General features: G+C 50.4%; 1 protein-coding gene across 1 annotated transcript; it reads left to right on the forward strand.

The window, feature by feature from the left end:
- Positions 1–415: 415 nt before the first annotated feature.
- AARS2 (alanyl-tRNA synthetase 2, mitochondrial) lies at positions 416–17,781 on the forward strand (the record flags this gene model as incomplete). The annotated part of the gene is made up of 21 exons (XM_010009237.1): positions 416–604; positions 1,234–1,379; positions 2,179–2,373; positions 3,482–3,626; positions 4,066–4,211; positions 4,516–4,624; positions 5,235–5,273; positions 5,994–6,105; positions 6,635–6,762; positions 7,605–7,755; positions 9,518–9,687; positions 10,699–10,812; positions 11,213–11,353; positions 11,968–12,105; positions 12,510–12,619; positions 13,746–13,854; positions 15,423–15,545; positions 15,972–16,082; positions 16,905–16,988; positions 17,137–17,247; positions 17,617–17,781. Coding segments are annotated over 21 exons (2,736 nt in total), but the record flags the coding sequence as incomplete, so codon positions are not given.
- Positions 17,782–25,662: the final 7,881 nt, after the last annotated feature.

Here is a 25,662-nt window from a genome sequence, read left to right on the forward strand (position 1 = left end):
TTTCCTAATATCCAATCTAACCCCCCCCAGGCACAGTTTCAGGCCGTTACTTCTTATCCTATCATTTGTTACTTGGGAGAAGAGGCTGACCCCCACCTCACTACAACCTCCTATCAGGTAGTTGTTGAGAGCAGTAAGGTCCCCCCTGAGCCTTCTCTTCTCCAGACTAAACCCCCTCAGCTTTTCTTCATAAGACATATTCTCCAGACCCCTCACCAACTTTGTCACCCTTCTCTGGACCCACTCCAGCACCAAAACATCTCTCTTACAGTGAGGGGCCCAGAACTGTGGCAGGACGGGCTCCTGCCTGCATTCCCACACCGCTGCCCTCTCATTTGCCTCTGGCTCAGAAGGCACAGCCCCCAGTGCCAGTGGCATCCAGCAATAGCAGATGTTTCTCTGCCCTGATTTCCAGTTCAAACCCATCTTCCTGGGCACAGTGCACCCCCGGAGCGAGTTGGCACAGCACCGGCGGGTGGTGAACAGCCAGAAATGCGTGCGAGCGGGAGGGAAGCACAACGACTTGGAGGATGTGGGCCGAGACACTTACCATCACACGTTCTTCGAGATGCTGGGGAACTGGTCCTTTGGGGATTACTTTAAGGTGAGGTGATAGGAACAAACCTTCTCTGGGGGGAAAAACAGCCTTTCTTTCAGAGCTATGCTGTAGTGCCATAGGACTGTGCAGAAAGCATTCTGGTAAGCTCCAGCTCTTGGGAGCTCTGTGGCCTGGAGCACAGGTAGTCAGCTGGTGTTCTGAACCACTAAATGTGTCCTGCAGGCTCTGGAAGCACTCAGCCTGTCAAATCACGTGAACACGTACGAATCACAGTTCTCTATGTGAGTGCCAGTGTTGACCATTCAGTGTGTAAGAGATTACCAGTTCATTTGATGCTTGTTACTACAAAGTTTGAAAAGGGGAGAAGGATAAAAGATGCTATCTTTTTTTGCCAGTAACTCTCCTAGTAAGTACGTGGTTGCAGACAGTGCTGTGATCCTGAAGGTCTCCCAACAATGTAGTGGTGTCAGTTTCACACAGGCAGCAGTGGGCCATCTCACTCACCAGACCCTCATCCTACTCTTTGTGATACATCTTAAAATTGGGAAGGGAGAGAGCAACAGAAATTAACAGAAATTAACTTTTTTGGTGCTTGACTCCCATTCTAAAGAGCTTTCCTGCATTGCTGTGCATCCTGGATTACTGTACTTCGTTTGTGTTCCCTGCCTGCTCAGGAGGAGGCATGTAGCATGGCCTGGGAGCTCTTGACAGAGGTCTACGAGATCCCCAGAGATCGTCTCTACGTCACCTATTTTGGTGGAGACTCCTCGCTGAGGCTGAGTGCAGATGAGGAGTGCAGGGACATATGGCTTCACCTGGGGTAAGCATCTCAGAGAAATGGTTCTGAGCAGCAGGGCTGACACTTTGGTCTCCAGAGTCTCCATTTGCTCTTTATTTGATGGGAATCAGATGTAAGGGCCAAAAGTTGTGTTTTAAACTCATTTTGTTTCTGGTTTGTTTGAACTGTTGAAAGTCAACTGGGCTCTGGGTGCTCTGGGGCACTTGACCTTTAAGCTGTTTCTCAGATATCATCAGTCTGGGGAGCTGTGTACCTAAGGCTGGCTGGTCTGGATGAAGTGTGTGAAGGATCTCTGATCCTTTGTTCCTGCTTGTAATGAGCTGCAGAGAGTACATTCTCCTCTGAAAGCTAGCAATGGCTGCTTCAGTGTGAAGTGAAGCCATTGCAGGGAGTGCTGCTCTGCTCTGGGGTCTTGTTCCAGGCTGTATGTGGGCTTTGAACCCAAGGCAACCAGCTCTGTGCTACTGTTGGTGTTCAGCCTTGTCCACTGTCATGAGGTTTTAGCTCTGCTGGAATTCCCTCCAAGGAGGAAGGTGGCTTCACAGACCCAGTGGAGACCCTGCCTCTATCAGCAGGAGCCAGGCTGTATTTGCCAGCCGTTCTGGGCAGTGGGTATGATTCTGTCTGGTTTGGTTCAGCTTGTTCCTGCTAAGGAGAGTAATTCTGTGTGAACAGAAGCAAAGGAATCCTAACGTGTTTGGTTATTGAGTTTATAGTAGTCAGAAAGGATTCCCGCCTTCCAATTTTCTCTGTGATCTAGGCTACTGTGTACTTTGTGTGCATGCCCCAGTGCTGCTACCTCTGTTGTTTGCCTTTCCAGGGTGCCTGCCAGCCACGTGCTTCCTTTTCCATTGAAGGACAATTTCTGGGAGATGGGGGACACAGGTCCCTGCGGTCCCTGCACAGAGATCCACTATGACCATGTGGGTGGTGGCAGAAATGCTGCAGCACTGGTGAACCAGGGCAACCCCGATGTAGTAGAGATCTGGAACCTGGTCTTCATGCAGTACAGCAGGTACCGTGCATCTGGTCTTAACTCCAGAGTCCTTCCCCCTTGTCTGACTCCAAAATCATATGTGTATATTCTCAGACATCTCACTGCTTTCCAGGAAGTAACAGTACAGGAACAAGAAGGGAAGCTCTGGATTTGCATCCAGTGTATCTGTCCTGGGTTCAGCTACAGCAGTTATTTTTTCTCCTTCTTAGTAGCTGGTGCAGTGCTGTGTTTTTGATTTTCAGTCTGGGAACAACGCTGATAACACCGATGTTTTTAGTTGTTGCTGAGTAATGTTTACTCCGACCAAGGACTTTCTCAGTCTCATGCTCTGCCAGGGAGGAGGGGAAGCCGGGAGGAAGCAGAGACAGGGCACCTGACCCAAACTGGCCAAAGGGGTATTCCATACCACAGCACGTCATGCCCAGTATATAAACTGGGGGGAGTTACCCGGAAGGCCCAGATTGCTGCTCAGGTCGGGCTGGGTATTGGTCGGCGGGTGGTGAGCGGTTGTGTCCTTTTCCCTTGTTATTCCTCTTATCATTATTATTGGTAGCAGTAGTGGTTTGTATTATACCTTAGTTACTGGAGTGCTGTTATCTCAACCCGTGGGAGTTACATTCCTCCGATTCTCTTCCCCATCCCTCCGGGAGCGGAGGGAGGAGGAAAAAGGGCGGGGAGTGAGCGAGCGGCTGCGTGGTTCCAAGTTGCTGGCTGGGCTTGAACCACAACAGTGGCTCTTGGTCCCCTTTGCTTTATTTGTCCTGTCTTTCTTCAACCTCTGTTGCTTATTCTCCTTCACTGCTGCATCCCAAAGGTCTCTTGAGGTCTGCAGCAGCCTGGAGACACCTGCAAATGGAGAAGTGGCCTTTGGCTGCTGCTCAGGGAAGGCCTTTTTCCCTCTGTTGCTGTCTGTCCTGACTGTCTGATGGTCAGATTCTGGCTGCCTGACAGTGCCTGACAAGGCAGGCTGCTGTTGTCCTGTTCCTGAACTTCCTTTTGTTGGGTCACCTGCTGTTTCCATCCCCTGTCACTCTCCTGTATTCTCTAATTCACCTGCTCCTTTTCTTTGCCTCTGAACTGACCCTTGCTTCTCTTTTGTCTTTTCTTTTTCCTTGCTGGCTGACAGAGAGGTGGAGGGGAATCTGCTTCCCTTGCCTCAGCATCATGTGGATACAGGAATGGGCCTGGAAAGGCTGGTGGCAGTTCTGCAAAACAAGCGCTCCAACTACGACACAGATCTCTTCACTCCCATCTTGGATGCCATTCACAAGGTAACAGTGCTTCTGCTTAGAGTCACAGCTAAGCAGAAGCTGCTTGAATGCAGACTTCTTGCCTGGTGCCATGGCACAGCCTTCTCTACATATGTCACTGTGTGGTAGTTTCAGACAGGAGGTATGTCCAGCCAGGTCCAGAGCAGCATTCTAGGGAAACTGGGAAGAATTCCAGGCTGGACATGTGCTGAGATATTACCACTAGTGATCCATTTTTCCTCCAAAGTTTCTTAAATTCCACAGTGCCATGGCATTGGCTGACCTGGAACTCTTGGTCTATAATGCTCTGGAAGAATTTAATAAGTACATCTTAGATTCACACAGTTCAGATGTAGCTGAGAAGCATGATGTCAACTCTAGCTGGCTGCTTTGTGCATTGAAACTTTACCTTCTGCTGCCATTAATTTCTGCTGATCTGTCTCCTTACTTTCTCTTTCAGGGCTGCAGGGGGCCCAGATACCGAGGTCTGGTCGGGGATGCTGATGTTGACCGTGTGAATATGGCTTACCGTGTGGTGGCTGATCATGTGCGCACCCTGTGCGTGTGCATCACTGATGGCATCTATCCTGGTCTCTCTGGAGCAGAGTAAGAACATAAGGAGATGGTATAGGGTGGAGGGAGTTAGTTCTAGAAAGGAATATAGACAGCCAGGGGAGAGGTTCTGGTGTGGGCCCAAGATAGGGAGTGCATGAGCTTTGGGGAGGCAGGAAGGTGAGAGCCTGGAAGAGGTTCTGATCTGCAGGCTTATCTTTCGATGGGTGTACAGTGTAGGGAGCAGCTGGCCTGTGGCAATAGATGAGGCCAGAGGAGCTGTGTGGGGGCATGCTGGATGTGAGAGCTAGGCAAGGGTGCTCACATGGCTGTCCAGCAAATCCTGTCCTGTTCCCAGACTAGTGCTGCGTCGGATCCTGCGCAGGGCTGTCCGCTTTTGCTCTGAGGTCTTTCATGCTCCACCTGGGCTCCTGGCCTCCCTTGTGCCTACCGTAGTGGAAGTGCTGGTGAGTAAAAACTGCTGTCCTGGGGGTAAAGAGTGTCATACATGTCCTGTTCAGCCCCATGTTTCTTTACTGTATGCTGTCAGGAGACAATCTTGGATGTAAAGGAGCTCTAAGAGGATGTATCTGGTACTGTGCCTCACAGCACTAAAAATCTCTTGTCTCCTGATCATTTGTGATGGGAGGGGCCCCAGTGTGACCAGTGGTACAGTCAGCACAAGTGTGTGTGTAAGTGTCTGCAAGTACACATTGTTGTTCCCTAAATGCAGTGGCTTCCAAGCTGTTATGTCTGGTTTAAACCATCTGAAATTGGTCTCTGTGAGTACTAACAGCATCCTAAAAGATGATACTTTCTTCCTAAGGTGAATGGATGTGTTTGCCAAGAGATGCTGTGCAGGGGCTAGCAGAGGCAGGTCACAGGGCGATAGCAAAGTAATAGCAGCTGAAAGTCCTATGTGTGATTCTTCACCTGTGTTGCTGGTCCTGGAGCTGCGCCCTGGGGCTCCTCTCACGCTCACCTGCCTGAGAAACCTCTGTAATGCTCATAGCATGATGTTAGATCCCCTGAGGAAGGTGCTGAGGATGTTATCACTAACTGAGGCTCACTCCACAGGGAGATGCTTATCCAGAGCTGACAAAGAATACAGGCCAGGTGAGTGATATGGGATCTCCTGGAGAGAACCTCCATCTCATTATTTCTGTGAGGCACTGCTGTCGGGCAAAGTCAGTCCTTCTTTGGGACTTAGCTGGAGGAGTATGTATATACTCCTCCATAACCATGTTCTCATGGGTGGGCTGAGACATGCTGGGAACATGTTTGCATCGTGGGCAAGAGAGGTATCTGTGGCAGATTTTCTTGTGAGAGCTCTCCTAGATCCTTACCAAGGACTGCTTGTCCTGGTATGATGTAGCTGTTGCTCTAAAAAAGCTACTTTTGTTGGGTGCAAGTACAGCCTGTCCTAGCCTTTTTCCAAAGAGAGTTGGTGATTTCAGGCTAGTCCTGGCTTGCTTCTGCTGACAGCAACTCTGACAAGCAATTTCTCTGGCTGTTCCAGCCATGCGGTTTTAATTGGGTCACACACATGAATGTCTGACAAGGGAGCATTTGTCAGCCTAAAACCTTCCCAGGTGGATGGTCAATACTTACTTGACAGGAACAGTGATAGGAGGCACAATTACTTTGGCACTGTTCGGTAGTGCATCAGAGCCATGTTGTGATGCACGCTTACAGAACAAAAAGGCTGGTTCAACAGACACAGTACCTCTGTTAGACAGCTGCTCGATTTGCTTTGAGCTGACTGTAGCAGGGCTGAGTTGAGCTGGGGAAGTCCCTGAGGTGGTGTGGCTAACCCTTCTTCTGATCCTTGAGCAGATCATGGATATCATCAATGAGAACGAGGCCACTTTTCTGTCCTCCCTTGAGCGCGGGAGGCGCATCATCGAGCGGACACTGCAGCAGATGGAGCCCTCCACGAAATTCCCAGGTTAGTCTCCCTCCTGTGACAAGCTGTACTTAAAGATGGTTTGATCCAGGCCCTCACAAAGCATTGCAGTCAATACTGGTAGATGTCTGCATCTCCCATGTGTTTTCAGTAGCCCTGGCAGAGGTGTAGATGTTACTCCTTTCTCCAGACTGCTTTTGTTTTCTGGGACTTCGTTCTCACAACAAACTAGCCACCAGGCAAGTTAGAAACATTCTTTTGCTGCTTTATTGACTGATGAACTAGGTCCTTACAAGTCACAGCTGAAAGAAGGAACTGGGGACTCAAGCAGCACAGTTGCCTGTCTAAATGTGCTGCACTGAATTTTAGCAGGAATAGGGCTGTGGGGCATCATGAATACTTGGTCTCATGCAAGAACAACTGCATGGCTTCTCTTCCCCATTACTGTTTGAACACAACACAGGTGAATACAGTTACCAAGGCACACAGTAGACTGATCCCATCCAAGCAAATCTTGAGATCTCATTTTTGCTTTCTGTGTTTACACAGAGTTCTTATTTTTGTCCTACAGCTGAGGTGGCCTGGTCTCTGTATGGGAATCTGGGATTTCCTCTGGATCTGATTGACTTGATGCTTGAAGAAAAGGGAATCAGTTTGGATTCAGCTGCTTTTAATGAACTTGCTCTGGAAGATGCAAAGGTAAGAAGGATACTCACTCTGTCAAAATAATTAAGAGCCTTTCCTCTCTCCTGTAAGCATGGAGGCAGAATTCCTGTCACTGCTGAGGCCCTTTGAATGCACCACAGGGCCATGTGCCTTCTCATTGAAGAGGAAGTAGGTCTGAGACCCCACTGGGGTCACAATGCCTTTGCTTTTGGGTGTGGGACTGAGAGGTATTGGCTGGTGATTCTCTTGAGATCAGTAGAAGTGTTTCATGATGCTGGTAGTTGCTCAAGTGAAGGTTATCGTAGTATTATATAGTTTAGGAGCATACTCTGTCAGTCATTTAGTCCAGCTCCTCACCCAGAGCACAGCCAGCTTAGACAGCCCAAACAGCAAGTGATTTATGCAGAGTTTACAAAATGTCCTTGGTCTCTAGTGCTGGAAGAGTTGCATTGTCCACCGCCCCATGCAGTAATCGGTTCAAGACCTTGGTCTCCTGAGCTTTAATGGTCTGGAAGTTTCATAGCTACATAGCAAGCTGTGCCAGGAGGATTGTGTTGTCTGTTGGTTATGGCCTGCCTCAAGGCTAGCACAGGCTGGTATTGCATGCTTGTGCGGTTTGAAGGAATGGGGTTGATTTAGTAGTAGCCTCCATCAGCTTGTATCTAAACAAGCATTTTCCAGGAAGGTGAAGAAGTTGTTCCTAGTCTTACAGCTCCAGTTATCAGTACGAGTGCTCCCAGCTATCTCCTATCATTTGCTCATATCCCTCAGTGATACACTTTAGTTGTGGTCTTGGCAATCCTGGGGTAATGGTTGGACTTGATGATCTTAAAGGTCTTCTCCAGCCTAGTTGATTCTGTGCTTCTCTGCCATAGCGGAAGGCTGGTGGCCTGCAGGCAGGACAGCTGGAGGACACAAACACACACCTCGATGTGCACTCGCTGGCTCAGCTGCAGAGCAACAACGTGCCTGCTACTGATGACTCTCCAAAGTACTCCTACACACTTGGGCAGCAGGGTCAGTATGGTAAGTGGCCAGGTCCTGTCTGTAAGGCAACCTCTGCCTGAGGGCACTAGAACCCCTCACAAGGCTACTGCCTAACCTCATGCATGCAGAGCTTGTACTTTGTGGTTCAAACCTGTCCACCTTGCTGCCACATTTTTTCTGTCCCTGTACCTCATCCCAAAGTAGGTGCTTTCCTTCTCGCTGTTGGTGTGTCCCCAGGAAGGCTCTGAGCTGGTGACAAGTCTGTGAGTGGCGGGCTGGTATCACTGTGCAGTGGTGAAGAAGAGACTGTTGATTTCTTCTAGACATGACTCTCTTCCCAACAATTAGACTTCTGGGTGCAAGTGCTAGGAGGAATGAAGCATAATTATGCAAACGGATTAGGTAGAAGTTTAAAGCCTTGCACTTGTTATTTCTTTGGCAGACCACTAGATGCCAGTGCAGGCTTTTTATCATTTAGGGTAACTAAGGTTGCTGGTGGTCTAGGGAAGGCATAAGCTAAACCACAGAGAGTAAGAGGTGGTGTGGCTGTCACAGACAATTAGAGATAGCTGAGTACAGAAAGTGAGGCAGATCAAGCTGCGTATCCTACAGCAATAGCATAATGGAGGAAAAAAGCCCAGCAGTGACATTGGCTGAAATCTCCAAGCTATTGCTGTCCCACCTCCTCAGTCTCTGAATTGTGGAATAATTCAGGTTGGAGGGGATCTCTGGAAGTCTTGATCTAAGGAACGTCAGCTACACAGTCAGATCAAGTTGCTCAGAGCCTTTTCTATTTAAGTTTTCAGTAACTTTAAGGACAGAGATCTCTCTGTTCCCTGTTCTTTATCCCTCAGCTTGAAAAAGTTGGGCTTTTTTTAAAACTGGAATTTCCTGCACTCTAGATGTAGTCTCACAAATGCTAAATAGGGGTGAATAGCCACTTTCTTTGACCTGCTGGCTGAGTTTGTGTTCATATAGCCCAGCAGGCAGGCAGTCTTTCTTGCTGCAAGGGCACCCTGCTGACTTGTGTTCATCTTGCTTCTGAGGACCGCAAGGTTTCTGTCAATCCATTTCTTTGACCTGCTGTGATGCTTCTGAAAAGCAGCTCTGCTCTTCAATGTGTCAGCCAGTCCCCAGCAGTTCATTGACATACACAAGCAGGATACGGGTACATCCCATCTTGTAGTGTATAGTCATTAGAGAAGGGTCTTAAATGGTATTTGCCCTAATATCAGCCACAAAGTAGTTCTACTAGTAAATGAATATTGAACTATTGAGCAATTCTGTGTGGGGCCAGCTGCCCAGCCAGTTATACACACCACCTTACCCGTCCAGCCCATATTGCCCAAATTTGGCTTCAAGGAGCCTACAGAAGAGCGTGTTAGAAGCTTGCTGCATCAAGGAAGGCAACATCCCTGTTATCTCTTGTCCACCAGGTGTGTCATCCCTTCATAGAAGGCAGGCAGGTGTAATAAGCTTGCAGTGTAGAAAGATGCAGATGTGTCTGTGTCACATCTTGTTCTATCAGGCTCATGTGGAGCTAGATTGGGTGTCCCTGTCTGCTTACCTACTACTCAGCAGGTCTGTCGCTAGGTAAGTAAGGGGTGATGTAGTTCCAAATAACAGCTCCTTTGTGCTTTCTGCCAACAGCTGTTCCTCTCCTACCAAGGCAAAGGAAGGTGCCAGCTTTCAGAATAGACTGGCTGTTGACAGGGTTGGCATGGGGAAGTGACCTCTCCTTTCTTGCTGTGATCTGACAGGGTGTATGCGCTAATTGCTGCCATCTTCTTTCTCCTGACAGAGTTCAGCCCATGCCAGGCCACTGTCCTGATGCTGTACAGAGATCAGTCTCTCCAGAAGGAGGCTGGGGCAGGGCAACGCTGTGGTGTCATCTTGGACAGGACTAACTTCTATGCAGAGCAGGGTGGGCAAGACTGTGACAAAGGCTACATGATACGGTTAGGGCAGCAGGTAAGATCCTTTGCTTCCTGAACTCAAGGCCACTGTGGGTACCGAGGCCAGGCAGAATACCCCAAATGATGGGCTGTTTTACTGTGTTAATCTACTTAGCTGCTGACTCCTGACAGTTACCTTGGCTTTGCATCAGGGTTGGTAGGGTGGTTAAGAAGCAGCAGTAACTTCACAGAGGTGTACCTGCTGCTCTAGTTGTCTCTGTCAGCCCTTTGAAATCCTGTCTTGCAGGGGAAGACTGTAAAGTCTTCTTGGGTCTCCCTTCAGTGTGCTTCATTCTTGTCAGCTGAGATTGCAATGCAGAGAGAAGGCAATCAATAATCAGAGAATCTCTGAGCTGAGTAATACCTCTTGCCAGTCCTGGACAACTGCAAGCAGTGCCCACCTGAGAGCCTGGGCAAGAACTCTTATTCCTCCCAAAAGCATCAGGGAGGACCTCCACTTCTGCAGCATATTCCTTCAACCTTGCTAAAGAGAGAGCTTTGGCCCTCTCCTGGGAAGTAACATGGGGTGCAGCTTTTTCTCCTTCCCACATTCCAGCTTTTGAGAATCACCTCTAGGCACTGATGCTGCCTTTTTAGCCTTGCAGAATGTGATAATGCCTTGCTCAGCACTTCTCCTCAAGTTGAAGTGGGGATCAAGTTTCTATTGCCAGCCCAGTGAAGTTGAAATGGCACCTTGGATGCCTGAGACAAGTGCCTTGGCAGCTGCTGTCCATTTTCTCATGGACAAGCATGCTTGTTAGGAAAACTCATCAGCATGGGTGATGTTACTGCTCCTCCACTGCAAGCTGACAGCCTCAACATGTTGTGCAGCGAGTGGCTGGACACAGGGAAGGTCTGAGACTCTCTGGTTACATTCACAGTAAGCTTCTCCCTGCTTTTCCCAGTCCATCGCTGTCTTTTAGGGATCTAAGGGGTTGTATTTCCCAGTCAGATCAAGCAGGCACCTAGCACAGGTATTTGGATTTTCCCTGTGTCCTTAATTTCATCTTTCTGTCTTTTTGTTTAGGACATACTCTTCCCTGTGGAGTCAGTTCGTCTCTGTGGTGGTTATGTGATCCACGAGGTCACTGCTGTGGACACCCTGCGTGCTGGTGACCAAGTGCAGCTCTTTGTGGATGAGGTGATAACTTGCTGCTTTTAACCTTTTTCCAGCATTGCTCTGAGAATCTTGTGATGTCCTGAGTAAATTGGGCACATCAGAGTCTTGTCCCTTATATTCCTGAGACTGCTCTTCATCATGTTGTGCAGTGGGAAGGAGACCTCACAAGTGACTCTGATCTTCTATGAGCCACTGGTCTGTCCAGAGGTACCCAGCCTATCCTATGCTGTTTTACAGAGGTGATCCCATAGCAGAAGTTAGATCTGCCCTGTGCAGTACCTGACAGCTGAACTACCCATTGGTTTTCCCCCCATCTTCTCTCATCCCCTGACATGGAACATTTCCCATGTCTTCTTGCCAACCCCTGCTCCCGGGAGCTGTCGGGAACCAGCACTTCCTGCCAGCCTCTCTGTGGTTTCAGGCCCGGCGGCTGGCGTGCATGACAAACCACACTGCTACCCACGTGCTGAACTTCGCGCTGCGCCACGTGCTGGGAGAGCACACAGAGCAGCGAGGGTCCCATGTGACAGCAGAGCGGCTGCGCTTCGACTTTAATACCAAGGTGACTCTCGACTTGTGTTTGCTTGTTCTAGGCAGTACCAACACCTCAGTACTGGCCTCCTCCCCAGGGTTTTTTCTCCTCTTGCCATAATCACTCATTTAGAGATAGGTCATGGTTTACCTGAGCAATGAAACTAGGTCCTCTGGACGTGACTGGCTGTGCTTTGCATTGACCTGACTCTGAACAGGGTTTGCTGAGTGGATGAATGAGGGTCAGAAGGGAAAGGACTTAGCAAGACTTGAGTAGTGTAGAGGTATCTTTGAGAGATTCACCAGCTTGGCTGTGGTACGTTCCTGATGTCATCCAGGTGAGAGCAGTTGGGAACTGGAAGCTGTTCGGTCAGACTGAACACTGGCCCTGGTAACCTGTCACTTATTGCAGCACTGAAGAGTTCGGTTGCTTCTCTTGTATCAAAAATCCTTATCCCTTATGGGAGGAACTGGTGGGAGGCTCATGATGCTCTCAATTCCCTTTTACAAGTAGGAAAGGTGAGATGCCAGGGGAAAGTGGTATGCCCAAGTTGAGTTGCTTGGAGGGGGCTGTCCCAGTTCTCTCTCATTTGTTCTGTACTTCTCAGGAAGCTTCTCTTGAAGGTGTCTGATTTACTTCCTCAGGGCCCTGTGACTGTGGAGCAGCTGCAGGAAGTAGAGCAAGTGGTCCAGGATGTGATCAAACGAAATGAGGTTGTGCATATGGCTGAGGTCCCCCTCACATTGGCAAGAAGAGTTCAGGGACTCCGTGCAGTGGATGAGGTATGACAGGATGTCAGCGTGCATCTCCGTGAGCCTTCTCCTTCAGCAGCAGTTGCCTGGGTCACAAGAGATGTTGATGCAACGGGTTTCTGCAAGGGAATTGGCTCCCGAAACTCAGGAAGGAAAATAGGACAGAGATGAGATCTCGGGACACTGTGTTGTAAAACGTAGAGGCTGGTGATGAACAGGCTTTCTGCTCATTTCTCTGGATAAAAGCTTGTAGTGTCACCCAGTTGTTCTTTCTCCCTGTACTGGTTGGTACTGGGCAGAAGCAGTGCTGCCCTGACTTGGGGGCTACTCTAGAATAGGGTAAAAATGAGGCAGACACCTGAAGTCAGTAGTTAGTGTGTAAGCGCCCCTGAAGGACCATGTTGTTAGCTGCTTATCCCTGTCTCCTCTGTCAGGGGTATCCAGATCCAGTGAGGATAGTGTCCCTGGGGGTCCCTGTGGAGAGTGTGCTGACCCGCGACTCTGAGGCTGCAATGCAGACCTCTGTGGAGCTCTGCTGTGGGACGTAAGTGACTTTTGCTTGCAGTCAGAAGTTGTGTTTGTGGGCACTGGTGGCTGAGGTAGAGACATTCTTGCAAGCCCCACTCCCTGTACCTGTGCAACTAAGTTTCCTCACCAGAAAGATCTTGTGAGGACCTGATGGGCTAGTTAGAAAGCTTTGGAAGTCCCAGGGTGAGAAAACTTCAGTGAAATGCAAAGCATATTTCCTTGCTTCATAGTCTGAAACCAACCTGGAAGCAACAAGTCACCAGCAGACTGTGGAAGAGGAGTGTGTGGCCTGTCACACCGACATTGCAGTGCTTTCGCTTTGGGGTTGCGGGAGGGCTGGGAACCCAGCAGAAGGCTCTGAGAGGATTGTCAGACCTTGAGACCACTCTGATTATTTTAATTAATCATCTTTGCCCTCCTCTGCTTTTAGCAATAATGAGAGTTAAAGAACAGTTAATCCATCTCAATACAATGCTGACACACACAAAAAACCCAAACAGGAACGAATTGGCTTTTGAGTAGATACAGCTGAAAATGAGCAACTTTCTAGTCATGAGATCATTCTTGTGGGAGTAGTGGGACAAGAAACTGCATGGGAGTGGAAATGATCAATTGTTGTGAAGCAGAAATGATTACTTGTGGTAATAGAACCTAAGACACTGTAGTTGTTTTCATATCCAGTGTTCAAGAGCCAAGAAAGAAAGGGGAGATTGTCAGTGCCCTGTGTCTGCATAGCTACATTATGACTGGAGTCTACTGGCCAGTCTGTGAGCTGGCCTGGCAAGAGAATGGTGGAATTGGAGGAAAAAAGTATATTCTACAAGATCTAGTAGCAGCCAAGTAGAAGAGAAAAATCCCAATTCATCCCACTGCTGAAGGAAAGAAAAGACAGAACTTGGCTGTTATGCACCATTTGACAGCAGCCTTGTGGGTGGGTAGCACAGAGATTCCTCTGGAGTAGCCTCAGCTCTTCTGTCTGTTGCATGACAAGGTGCCATCAGGATTTTAGGGATGGAAAAAGACTGAAGCTATTTGGGTTGGCAAGGGGCTGCTGGACTTGAGCCTTATCGAAAAGGAAAGCTGGCTTCTTGATTTCTGTTCCCAGAGAGCAGCTTGTTTCCTGTTCTCTGTTGACTTTGCAGGCACCTTCTACAGACAGGAGCTGTGGAAGATCTGGCTATCATCAATGAGCGTCAGCTTGTTAAAGGGATTAGCCGTGTCATTGCCGTGACAGGGGGACAAGCCAAACAGGTAAGAAGGGGGGAGCTGAGATTTCTGACATGTCGAGACAATGCCAGAAAGACTCGATTTTGTAGGTTACTGCACAGACAATTAGCTTCCCCATGCTTTGGCTGGAGCATCCCTGCTGTGCCTGATCTGGCTTCCTTCTTCACCCTTGGACTCAGCTCTGTTGCCGTACCTCACTATTCACCTCCATCCCACCCATCCTAGTCTCCTGTCTCCTTGGCCTTTATTCCCCACCTCAGACCCCCTTTTCCAAGATAAGAACTTGGCACAAAAATATCAGGAAGCTATTTGATATATATATATCACCTATCCGTATCTCCTCTGGACTATAAATTCCAATCCCTGGGAAGGTGCACAAAGGTGTGATTCTTTGTGCCTTGGTTTCACCTCTTGCTCACCTCCTGCCTATCACAGTTGGATTTGCACTTCATGATTACAGGGCTCTGGCCTCATTCGTACAGCCCTTTTGCTTCTTTTCTTTAGTCTTTTTTCTTCTAAAATGTGGTTCTGGTCTGTATAAAAAGCAAAAAACCTACTATTGTGTCTTTGAGATCACTCTGTCCTTTAAATATCTGGAAGTGTCGGGGGGCCCCAGGAGTTTGCCTGCTTCCTTTAAAGGTACAGTCAGAAGAGAGTGACTCACTGTCAATGGAACTGGGAAGACTAAAGGCAAAGCCCACCCCTGCAAATCTGTTGCTTTTTGGCTGGCTGTCCCCTCTGCATCTGTGTCCCTTGGAAGGCTTTTCTTAGTGCAGAGGAATGAAAAGCTGCAGGGCACATCTGCATGCTTTGCTGGAAGTGCTGACCTGGAGAGCCCCCAGGATGAGCTGTGTACATGTGTTAATCAGACAGGGGAGAATAATCAGTCACAGAGAGTGATTTGAAACAAGGGATGAGTGTGCAAGCTAGGCAGAGGAGTCCTTACTGTCCACAGCTTTTCTCTGTGCTGTCCTGGTCTAAAGTCTTGCAGGACCATCATGGGCGCAGAGATCTGGAAGGGAGGAAATGCTCCAAACTATAAGGATTGTCACTGGAGAAAAAAGCTTGTATTAAGTTTTTGATTTGGTCTTTTGTGGGCGGGGGGGAGTTATTAGTAATGGTAGCATTGGTGTTGGGAAAAGCAATAAAAAATATACACCAAGATCAGCTGAACTCAGGAAATACGCTTGAGCAGCTGAGGAGTTTTCTTTACTTTTAGTGTTTCTTTTGTTTCTTTAGTCAGTAATTTCAAGATTGCTTTTGATAACGAAAAATGAGCACTAAGAAGTAAGCAGGGCTCCTGTTTTTCTCATTGAAATCCTGATGAGTTGGTGTGAGATACTGAGGAAAAACGAATACACGACAACTTGTTCCCTTGGGTGTGACTGTCTAGTCTTGGTTGCAAGTCTAGAGAGAAACTTTTTACTAGAATCTCTTCAGAACACTTGTTCTTAAAGCCTCTGTAGGTTTCTTCCCACTAGATCCTGAGCAGCACTCCAGTGCTTATGACCCTGCTGCCTCCCCACTTTCTCCATCCCTGCTCATTCTTTCTGTTGCTGCATTTGAAGCATTCTTTCTTTGCATCTCTCCAGGCTCGGGAAGTAGGCCAGTGCTTGGCTATGGAAGTGGACTCTGTCTCCCTACGAATCAAGCAAAGAAGCACCTCTATTCCTGAGATGCAGAACCTCTCTAAAGAAGTGGGTCGGTTGACTAAAGTAAGGATTACACTCCTTTACAGAAAGATGCCAGCGTAGGCTCTATACACGTGAGGCACATGACTTCTTCCCTACGAGGTTCACATCTTACCAAGGTCAATAGCAAGGGCAAGTTGCTATCTGCTACTGCCTCTTTTATCACAAAGATTTCTACCAGCGTCTAGGTGCCTCTGTTGCAGATCACCTGCTGCCACAGGGAATGTGAGAAAAGACAATGGTGGGGAGGGTAAAGCAGTGGAAGAGGGTTCCCAGGCTTTAGGTGTCCAACTGAAAAGAAAGCTACATACCACAGTGACTGCCAGGCCTGATCACCTTGGGGTATAGGAGAGTCTGGAAAGAGGCCAGGCTCCAGCCTGACTTCCTAGAGAACTAGCAGATAATGTCTAGGTACAGTTTAGTTTCCTTACACAACAAATTGTCTTGCAGGTGGTGACTGACACTGCAATGCCCCAGTGGCAAAGAAGAGAACTAGAGACCATCCTAAAAGCACTGCAGCGAACCGCTAACACGGCCATCAAGAAACTGGAGATGAAGAAGGTACTGTAGCAGCAGCACGCTAACCTGCAGCCTGCTGATAGCACTGTGTGGATATACCAGCAGAGCTGGTGTCTCTGTCACACTTCACAGCCACTCAGTCACTAGGGTCCCATTAGGAAGCAGGTACCATCACACAGAGTGCAACAGGAGCCCTGTGTTAGGTTGATTTCACTGGCGTTAACCAGGGCCATTGTTAAAAATGGGCAGTGAATGACTGGCTGGGCTTTTGGCACCTGCAGAATCCCCATGTGTGTCTGCCTGTGAGGATGGAGAGCCCCATACCAGTGCTTTAGCAAACACCAACAGGCAGATAGGCATCACCTCCTTGTTTATACATGGAGATGAGATGGCCCTGATAGTGGGTGTTGTGAGGTTATACAGTAAGACAGTGGCAGGACAGAGCATTTCTCCTAGCCATATGGATATTGCATTATTAAAAGCCCTTTGGAAATGCTTATTGGTCACTTAGCGTTCTCAGCAAGAACTATATTTTTCTTAAAGAAGGAGCATCTTGCCACAGAAGCCTTGCTGAGGTATGTGGCAATGTGTATGTCCAGGAGAGAGTCTGGGGAGTGAACAGGTCACTGTCTATTCCACTTCTGACAGGGGTTCATATCTGCTTGCTTTTGAGGAAGGAGGGTTATACAGGTTTCCATGTGGAGATTTCAGTCTGCCAGTTCTGCTTTGACTTGTGTTGAAATATATCTCCCCTCTATGCCACAGAGCAGTACTTCCATTCCTTTTATATATATGTTGCATGTATAGATCGCCATCCAGCCTACTCTGCCACCTGTAGCCCTGCAAATGTGTTTCCTCTTCTAGGCTGAAGAGAAGGCACAAAGCCTGCTAGCAAAACATTGCAGCCAACCTGTCATCATTGATACTGTCCCAGCTGATTCCCTCTCTGTGAGTAATCCACTTGTAATTCTTGCAGAAGTAATTCTTGTTGGCCTCAGGTGCTGCATGCGGTAAGAGGGAGCTGCTGGGCACATTTTCTGCTGCATGCCAGTCACCTCTGCTGTAGCCTGACCCGTCTGCTCTCTGCCTTTCCTAGATCCTCATGAAAGTAGTGAACCAGCTGTGTGACAAGTCTCCTGGCTCATCAGTGCTGCTGCTCAGTCCTCAGGCTTCTGGTGAGGTGCTCTGTGCCTGTCAGGTGTCCAAGGTAAGCAGAACTCTGCCCACAGAGGGGAACTGGACCTGCTGCTCAGCAGTTCCCCATTGAAGCTTTTCCTGGGATTCTGCCCAATGTTGGTGTGCAATTACACAGTGACAGAACCTGAGGTGACTGTACTGTGACCAGATAAGCTTTCAGTCTCTGCTGGGCACAGATATCCCTGGATCCTCCAGGCCATATTTGCCCAGGGGCAAGACACAGTATTAACATGTAAGCTCAGCCTTTTCGGTCCTCACAGTCATGACTGCCTCAGGTTAGGGAGGGCCCAGGCTGAGGAGAGGATGTTGTTACTTTGCTTTATCCAGACTGCAGAGTGCTCCAGAGTCTAAATGACTTTGTTCTATATCTCTTCCCCAGCATTGCCTCCCTCTGTTCTCTGCTGCTGACTGGGCCGTGGCTGTCTGTGCACAGATGGAAGGGAAGGCAGGAGGCTCTCCCATTGTTGCTAAGGGCAGTGGAAATGCTAAGGGCATGCAGGGAGCCCTCACTACTGCACTGGAGTTTGCTCAGAGTAAACTGTGATGCTTTGGTGGCAGGACAGCTGTACGCATCCCAGCTGCAAGCTACATGGACGCTTGATGCAGAGCACATACCCTGATGATCTGAAAGGTTTAACAGCTGCCACGCTGAACATTGCTGCAACCAGTGCATTGGATAACTTGGTTTCTGACCATCCAGAATCAGCAGAGACCCCACTCCTGATCCCACTGACACAACAATGCTGCCTGTCGTCAGCATGAGTGTATGGGGGTTGAGCCTCGGAAAGCGTGAGTTGCAACAGCAGATCCTTGTTCTCCTGGAGCAGTGCAGTTCTTGCCACAAGACCAGCACAAGTGCTCTGTGAGAGCATGGGAAGATGGCACAGTGTTATCATAAAGCCATTAAAGGGTAGAGAGTGTCCAGTCCCCTGATGTTTCTTGTTAGCTGCACCTTTTAATCATCCCTGCCTCCATCTCTTTGCTTTGGATGAATGTCCTTATCCTTGTTTCTTCCTGCCACTCCCTTGTAACTCCTTCCTTCTCACACTGCCTGCTGGCTTCTTCCTTACCAGCACCTACCTAAAAACCACCGTGGATGTGGTGAGCTGTGTGAATGGGAACTGTTGCTGCGTTGCAGTGTGGAACTCCCTGCAACAGGACACTTAGCTTTGAGGTGAGCAGATCTTTCTCTTAAACTAGTTGTCTTTCACAAGCGTTAGCAAACCCAGCAAATTCAACTCATTGTTAGTGATATATTGAGCTTCTGGCCAAAACACCATTATTTTAGATGCAGTATTGACCTAAATAAAGAGAGATCACAAATTGTAGCTGAGGCAAAAGTGCAACAGGATTGTGATACAAGCAGGTTTCACCCTGTGAGCAGCAGCAGCAGCCTGACAAGGATAGATTTCACCATTAGGTAGGGTTGCCTCGCACTGTGGAGGGAGGTGGAGGAGGCAGTAGTTGTAAGCTTTTGGGGAGAGGGGGAGGAGAGGTGGAAGCACAGTGATGCTGGTGGATGGGGAGCAGGAAATGGCTGTCACATAAATAAGGATTAGTGAGCATGTAGTGGAGAATGGCTTAGTCTCCTAATGAGAGACTTCCCACTTTTAGCTGTCTGCCTGAGGGGGAGAGGGTGGATAGCTGCTGTGAGCAGAGCCTCCTCTCCCTTCTCTCTCCAGTGAACAGCTCACCTGGGGAAAAAGAGAGTTGGACTTGAAGGCATCATTAGAGGAGAAGTTTTCTTCTCCATGTCAGTGGCTATGCAGCCCACAATCTCATACGTGGTCCCTAAGGCTTCATGCAGCTCCTACTCATCTTTGCAGAGTTCCAGGAGCTGATTTTTTGTACTTGGGTAAGTGTCAGACATAAATGTGAGGACTTGGAGGCAGAAGGAATGGGGAGGCTTTAAGGGCTGGTGGTGCTCCCCACTGTCATCCTCTGCTCCCCCAAAGCACTGACAGCTGTAGCAAGAGCATAGGCCTTCAGCCTTTCATTCAGTAAATGCTGCCTACAGTTAGGGAGCTTATAGCAGGGCTTGCTGCAAAGGGGACTGTGAGCTGAGGTCCCTACTGCCAAGAGCTCAGCCATCTCCCTGCCAGTGGGCAGGTTGTTGCTCACCCCAGACTCTGCCTCTGTTCCTGTATGCTGTACCAGAGCCAGCTGAGTGCTTTCTCAAAGTTTCTTTCCATTTCTGGATGCAGAGGTACTCATAACATCTCTGCAAGGAACCTGAACTCAGGAAAGAGCTGGAACATCCAGCTCAGTGCTTCGGGGCCTTGTGACGAGGCTGGTGTAGGGTGTGTGGAGTCCCAGGGGATGGTTCATGCTGGTGGTTGAAAGCAGCATTAGTGACTGGCATTGCATAGCTCCTGTGTTTCACTTGGGCCACAGTGGTACCAGATGTGGGGAGGGAAGGGGGTGCTCTGGCTTACTGGGAAAGCACCTTCCCAGGGTGCTTTTTGTGTTGCTGTATTAATAGCTGCTACAGGAGATGATGTCTCCTTTCGGTATTAGAGAGTAGGTGTGAGGAGGAGGAGAGGAATACTGGGTTGAGCAGCTCCTGCACCATGCTACAGAAGCAGACCCTGAGCTCTCCAGCAGCAGCCTCACAAAATTAACCCCCTTTGGCCTGATTTTTAGTTTAAAAACTAATGACCCCTTGTAGACTTTTGCACAGCCCCTGAAAGGGTAGGTAGGGGTCTGCACGCTGACCTTCAAGTTAATGCCTTCACTGACAGGGAAGTTGAGCTCCTGTCATCGTTCCCCTGGAGGGCCAAGGGCTGCTGTTGAAGAGTCATCTGGAGCGGTGGCTGTTGGGGCCATTGGAAGGAGGTCCATCTCCACTGTGGGAGCTGCTGGGCTCACAGCACTGTGCAGAGAGTGAGCAGGAAAGGCCTGACACTTGGCACCTCAGTTCTGCTCTTCCCCTCCTGTGTCCCATGGGAAAAGTGGCTCCCTGCTCTAAGGGTGACATACCAGCTGTACAGGGAGGAAAAAAGCCCCCTGCCCCCCACTACAGGAAGGCTTACGGATCCTGCAGCCAATTCCAGACCATCTGGGGAACAGAAAGGTGTCCGTTACTTGGCAGTAGTTATAGCTTGGTCAAGCAGTGGTGGAAGGTGGGCAGTGGGAAAGGCGCACCACAGCCTTACACTGCATGCACACAAGCCAGCAAGAGTCACAAGGCTCCTAAAGCAGTGTAGGGGTGTCAGTCTGGCCATCCTGCGTGGGGTCTAGGGGTGGCCTCAGGTCACCTCTGCAGCCAGGCTTTTCAGATGGTGTCTAGTGCAGGAGGAGGCTGCTGAGCACTGAGTCCCAGAGCTCATCACACAGCTCTGAAGGTGGTGGCAGCACATCTTTGAGCAGGTAGCACTCAATGGGCACAGCCCTCTCCAGCTTCTCTGTGTCCACAGCTACCCATGGGGTCAGCCAGAAGACCTGCTCAGATGGAGGGAGTTGCTCTGCAGCAGCCATGCAATATGTGAGATGAGCCAGTCCTGTACCATCTCCACACCAGTTTGGTATCTGTGTTTCTCAACTTCTGCACCTCCAGCTGGAACCACAGCCTTTTCTGCATTGCAGCAGCCCAGCACTGCCTGCACCCAGGGCTGCTGCATCTCCTGCACCACCTTCCTACAAACCCTACAAACCTTAGTCAATGAGCAGGCTGCAGCCTCTGTCACGGTGCTGGCTCGTCTCCTGCCTGAGCCAGGGCACTCTTGCAGGAACCTTCCAGCTTGGAGCCCGTTTTCTTTCTCCTCCTTTGCTGCTCTTGGCCTTTCTGGGCACAGAATTCAGAATTTCCCTTCCTCTTTCTGAGCCTGCAAGGATTTACGAGGTTACTGCATAACCAAATCATGAGCTGACTACATCTCATAAGCTCAGCAGCACAAAACCTGCTCTGTACTTGAAGGTGAAAATGGATCCTATCCTACCAAAGAGCAGTTCTGTGGAGGCATCTGTGGTGCCTGTATCGCCCCAGGCTGGTAAATGGGTCATTGCAATAGCAATTCTGAGTTTTGGGCCATGGTCATACCAGGCCATCACTGATCCTAGGAGAGAGCATTTCCTGCTGGTCTCCTGATGAACCCCCACTGTACAGACTTACATCCTGTCCTCCCCTTTCTCAGCCACGCAAGGACAGTGCATTCACATCCTTCCTGTGCTGTGGCACAGTAGCTGCCACATTTCTGCCTGGGATGCTCTGTGTTTAGAGGCAGGCCAAGCAACGCTCAGCTGGGAGGGCTCTGGGGAATGAAACACGGGGTTTAAATATAGTTCTCTGGCCAGAATAGTAGCCTACATTCCCTTACAGTCATCAAGGACCTAAGGGGTGAGCAGTACCCTGGGCACACATTGGCAACTCCAAACACACGCGCGCAGAAGGGACGGCAGGAAGCGGGAAACTCATTAAGAGAGGATGGTATTTTTGCTGTGAGCAGGTGCTGTCAGGTTGGCAACACCTCCGTAAGTCCAGATGGACCCCGAGGTCTCTTAAGGGCACGTGCAATGGCTTCAGAAAAAGGAGAGCAGAAAGTATTTGCTTGCCTTTTCTCATCCCACTTTGCTGCAGGAGCATCACTCTCGATAGCCTGGGCTGTGAAGTGAGAGAGTGCCACACAGAGAAGCCCAGCTCTCCATAGCCACCCCTGCCACCCAGCCCTGGGGCAGGCTGCTGCATCCCAGGTCCCATGGGACTCATTCCAGGGAGGTGATGGGATCTTAGCGGTGGTAGCAGAGCTGAGCTACACTGACCTCTGCTCCCGCAGCAGCCAGGCACAGCACACACAAGGCTGCAGCAGTGAACCGCAGACCCAGAGCACCCGTGGTGAGGTGGGATGTCCCATGCCTCAGAAGCAGCTCAGGGACACCTCGAGCTGGTGCTGTCTCTCACCTTCTGCACCCCAGCTGCCTGGGAAAGGAGGGGATGGCTCTGCACTGGAGGTGTTCAGCTGAGGGACAAGCAGCGTGTTAGGGCGTGTGGGCAGGGCAGGAGCTGCCCCGTGGCTGAATCCTGCCTCTGTCCCTGGGTTCCCGGCTCCTGGGAAGCATTGCTGGAGCTGGACCGAGTTTCCAGCACAGCAGAACGCTGTCCGCAGTGGCGAGCCGAGAGCCCAAGCAGAGGCATTTCAAGGGGGATCCTGCAGCTCCCCTCTGCTGTGTGCCCTTCAGAGCCAGCCGGCTCCTGCGCGACAGTGCTGGCGCCCTGCAGTCAGCCTGGATCGCAGCTGCGTTTCTTGCCGCTTGCCGGGAGGCGCGATTTGCTCAGCTGCAGCACAGGCACCTCTCCTCTCCAGAGAGCACCAGCACAACCCACAGGGCTGGGAGAAGGGGGCTCCCTCTCCATCCTCCCCACTGCTGTCAGGAGCACCCTGCTGCTGAGCCCACCCTCCTGACCTGCGCACAGCCCACTGGAGGGAAATCAAGGGCTGAATTTTGACTGATTTATGCCATTCCAGGGCTTAGTCTACTGGAAGAGGCCCAGGATGTCAGCACGTCACCCAGTTTGCATCCAGATCCACGATCCAGACAGCCGCTCACCGTGACATCCACCACCCACCTCAGAGCCACTCACCCTGCCCTCATGCAACCTGAACAGGCTCCCAGCAGGAAGGTGAGCAAAGCTACACCCATGACCAGCTCCAGACATTGGGGTGCTGCTGCCCACCATGTGAAATGGCTCCCTTGAAACTGGAGAGGGGATGGAAGGAGACCGTGTCCTGCAGGGTCTGCTCTGCAGGAGGCTGAAAGGAGCTCCACCTCGCCTGAGTCCATATTGCACTCAGCGCCTGTGTGTCGCTTTTGCAAGCTGGGGAGCTTCAGACTAAGTTATGAAGTCCTACTGTCCACAGTCACTTAAGACTCTCATGGGGGCTGTTATCCTCTAAGTCCTGCTGTGATTCCAGTCCAAAGCCCTTCTTGTGCTTTTCAGCTGGCTGTGGGATCTCTATCGCAGAGCTATTGCCATCAGATTGGTCTTCCTAGGATGGTCCACCCCAAGTCCCTAGGGCTACACAGACACTGTTACTATTTCAGTCCCCAGTGAAGATCCCTGCGTCTTCTTCTAGTCCTTGTCCAGCCTCATTTCATGTGCTTCCCTCTTGCTTTGCATCAGAGGTTGCCTGGGCTTGAGCTCCAGGAAGGGGAAGATAAATCTGAGCCTACATAGACTTTCTTTTCACATGGTGAAAAATTATTTACACTTGGGTTGGGATTTGCTGCTCTACTAATTTTGTTGTCTCCTCATTTGTCTGTTTGTCCCACATTTCTGATGGCGTTTCCTCCCTCCCCTTTCCTTCCCTCACTGCCCCTTGCGGGTGTCTTTCCTCTCTCTTCCTCCTCCTTGTCCTCCCATCTGGCCAGGTTAGGGAGAGGCAAGAAGAAGACACACAAGGAAGACACACAATCCATTGACTCCAATATCACCAAGTTTTATGGAGAAAGGGGCAAGAGATGCCAAACTGAATGACCTTTAAAACAAGCGAGTTCTCAGGTTCCCTCCCCCACCCAGCAGCAGCTCCTCTGCTCCTCTGTAACCTTCCTCTCCCTGCCCCAGCATTTATTCATAAGTACCATCAATAATTAAGGACCTGCCTGCTTGCCTCAGCAGCGGTGTTGACAGAGGCAGCTCTGACGTGTCCTGGCTCAGCCTGGCTGCTTTGCTCACTTGGGCTTTCAATTTTATTCCCCTGCCTTGTTAGAAACACAGGAATCACCCGCCTGGAACAGACTAGAGGTCTGGAGAGCCAGGATTGCTCCCTGCAGAGGGCTGGTCCCCCCAAAAGCAACCAAGAGCTGTTGGCTCTCACAGCCCCAGAGCAGCAGCATAGGATGGGATGTCTGGGATGTCCCTGCTGTGGGCACCACCACTCCCTGCCAGAGTCAGGCGCCAGGAGAAGAGACGCCTTGTCCGCATCAGAGGACTGGGGAGCTGCCAACACTGGTGGTTCTTTGCTGAGAAAACAGCAAGTGAGGGTTCTGTGGCTGCTATCCCCAGCTCACCTGGGTGAGCACCACCCTGGGCACCCACCCCTGGTACCGAGCCAGGGAAGTAGAAGAAGGAAAGTCACACCAAGCTGTAGCACAACCGGGCAGGACCTGTTGGCCCTGGAGGCCTTATAACAGAGGGTTACAGCTGAACTTACAAATGAAGGATGGAGGGCTTCACACTGGCATGGGGGAAGCACTGCAGGGCATAACCTGCGGACAGGCCAGGTACAGAGGCAGCAGCTGGACTTAGCACATCACTGTCCTTGGGAGCACTCCAGGTCATTCCCTGTGGGCTCAAAGGCACCCTGGCCGTTGAACAAACCCTCAGGCTGCAGTCAGCCCAGCTTAGCAAGCAGAGCCTGCAGCGCGCTGGGACTGAGCCCAGGGCCCTTTGTCAGTGCCAACCCGATGTGGTAATAGGGCACAAGAGGGAAGCCCGGTGATTCTCCCAGATCTGGCTGCGATGCTGCCAGACACGGCAGAAACGTTCAGACAAGCAGTGTCAGATAGCTGCAGCCGGAGGCGTTCGGCAGCGCACGCCCAGCCCTCCCAGCATGAGCGTAACGCCTCGGGCTCCACAGCTCCACCAGCCAAGCCCTGAACGGGAGCACGGAGGGAGCCGGGGCTGTGCCATGGTCCCAGCACCCTGTTGCAGGGCTGTGCTGCACACGGGAGCCGGGCGCAGCGGCGGCAGGAAGCGGATCTGTCATGGAGCGTGGCTCTGGAGGACCGTGATGGCAGCTGGCAGCTCCCAGCTCTGCCAGTGCCGGGCTCTGCTGGGGTGGGAAGAGGGCACCAAGGGACAGTGGCAAGTCAGCAGCCCTTGGCGTGCAAGCATCAAGGCTGTCCGATCCCATCAGCATCCACCCTGACATTGTCCTTGCTGCAACAGGGTGGATGGGGCTCCCCTTCTGACCACCCTTTCCATGTTCTGGAATGCTGATGCAGGATGTACAGAGCTGCTGCTGGGGAACACTGAGAGATGGAAAAAGCACCTTCTTCCCCAGGTACCCCACCTCCATGCAGACCAGCGGCCCCAGGGGTGCTGGAAGAGCACCTTCTTCTGTGGGTCAGGCTCTGAGGAGCATCCACAGCCTTGAAGGGAGGGGGTGGCCCCTGCAAGGGGTATTGGGTGTCCCTTTGCAACAAGTATCACAGCCATGCTGGTCTTGAAGGTAAAAAAGGTAAGAAGGGACAATGCTCTCATTTCCTAGAATCATAGAATAGTTAGTGTTGGAATGGACCTTAAGATCATCTAGTTCCAACCCCCCTGCCATGGACAGGGACACCTCCACTAAACCATGTCACCCAAGACTCCATCCAACTGGGCCTTGAACACTGCCAGGGATGGAGCATTCACAACTTCCTTGGGCAACCCATTCCAGTGCCTCACCACCCTCACTGTAAATAACTTCTTCCTTATATCTAATCT

Source organism: Nestor notabilis, unplaced genomic scaffold, assembly GCF_000696875.1.
Source record: "Nestor notabilis isolate BGI_N333 unplaced genomic scaffold, ASM69687v1 scaffold26092, whole genome shotgun sequence".
Taxonomy (NCBI): Eukaryota; Metazoa; Chordata; class Aves; order Psittaciformes; family Psittacidae; genus Nestor; species Nestor notabilis.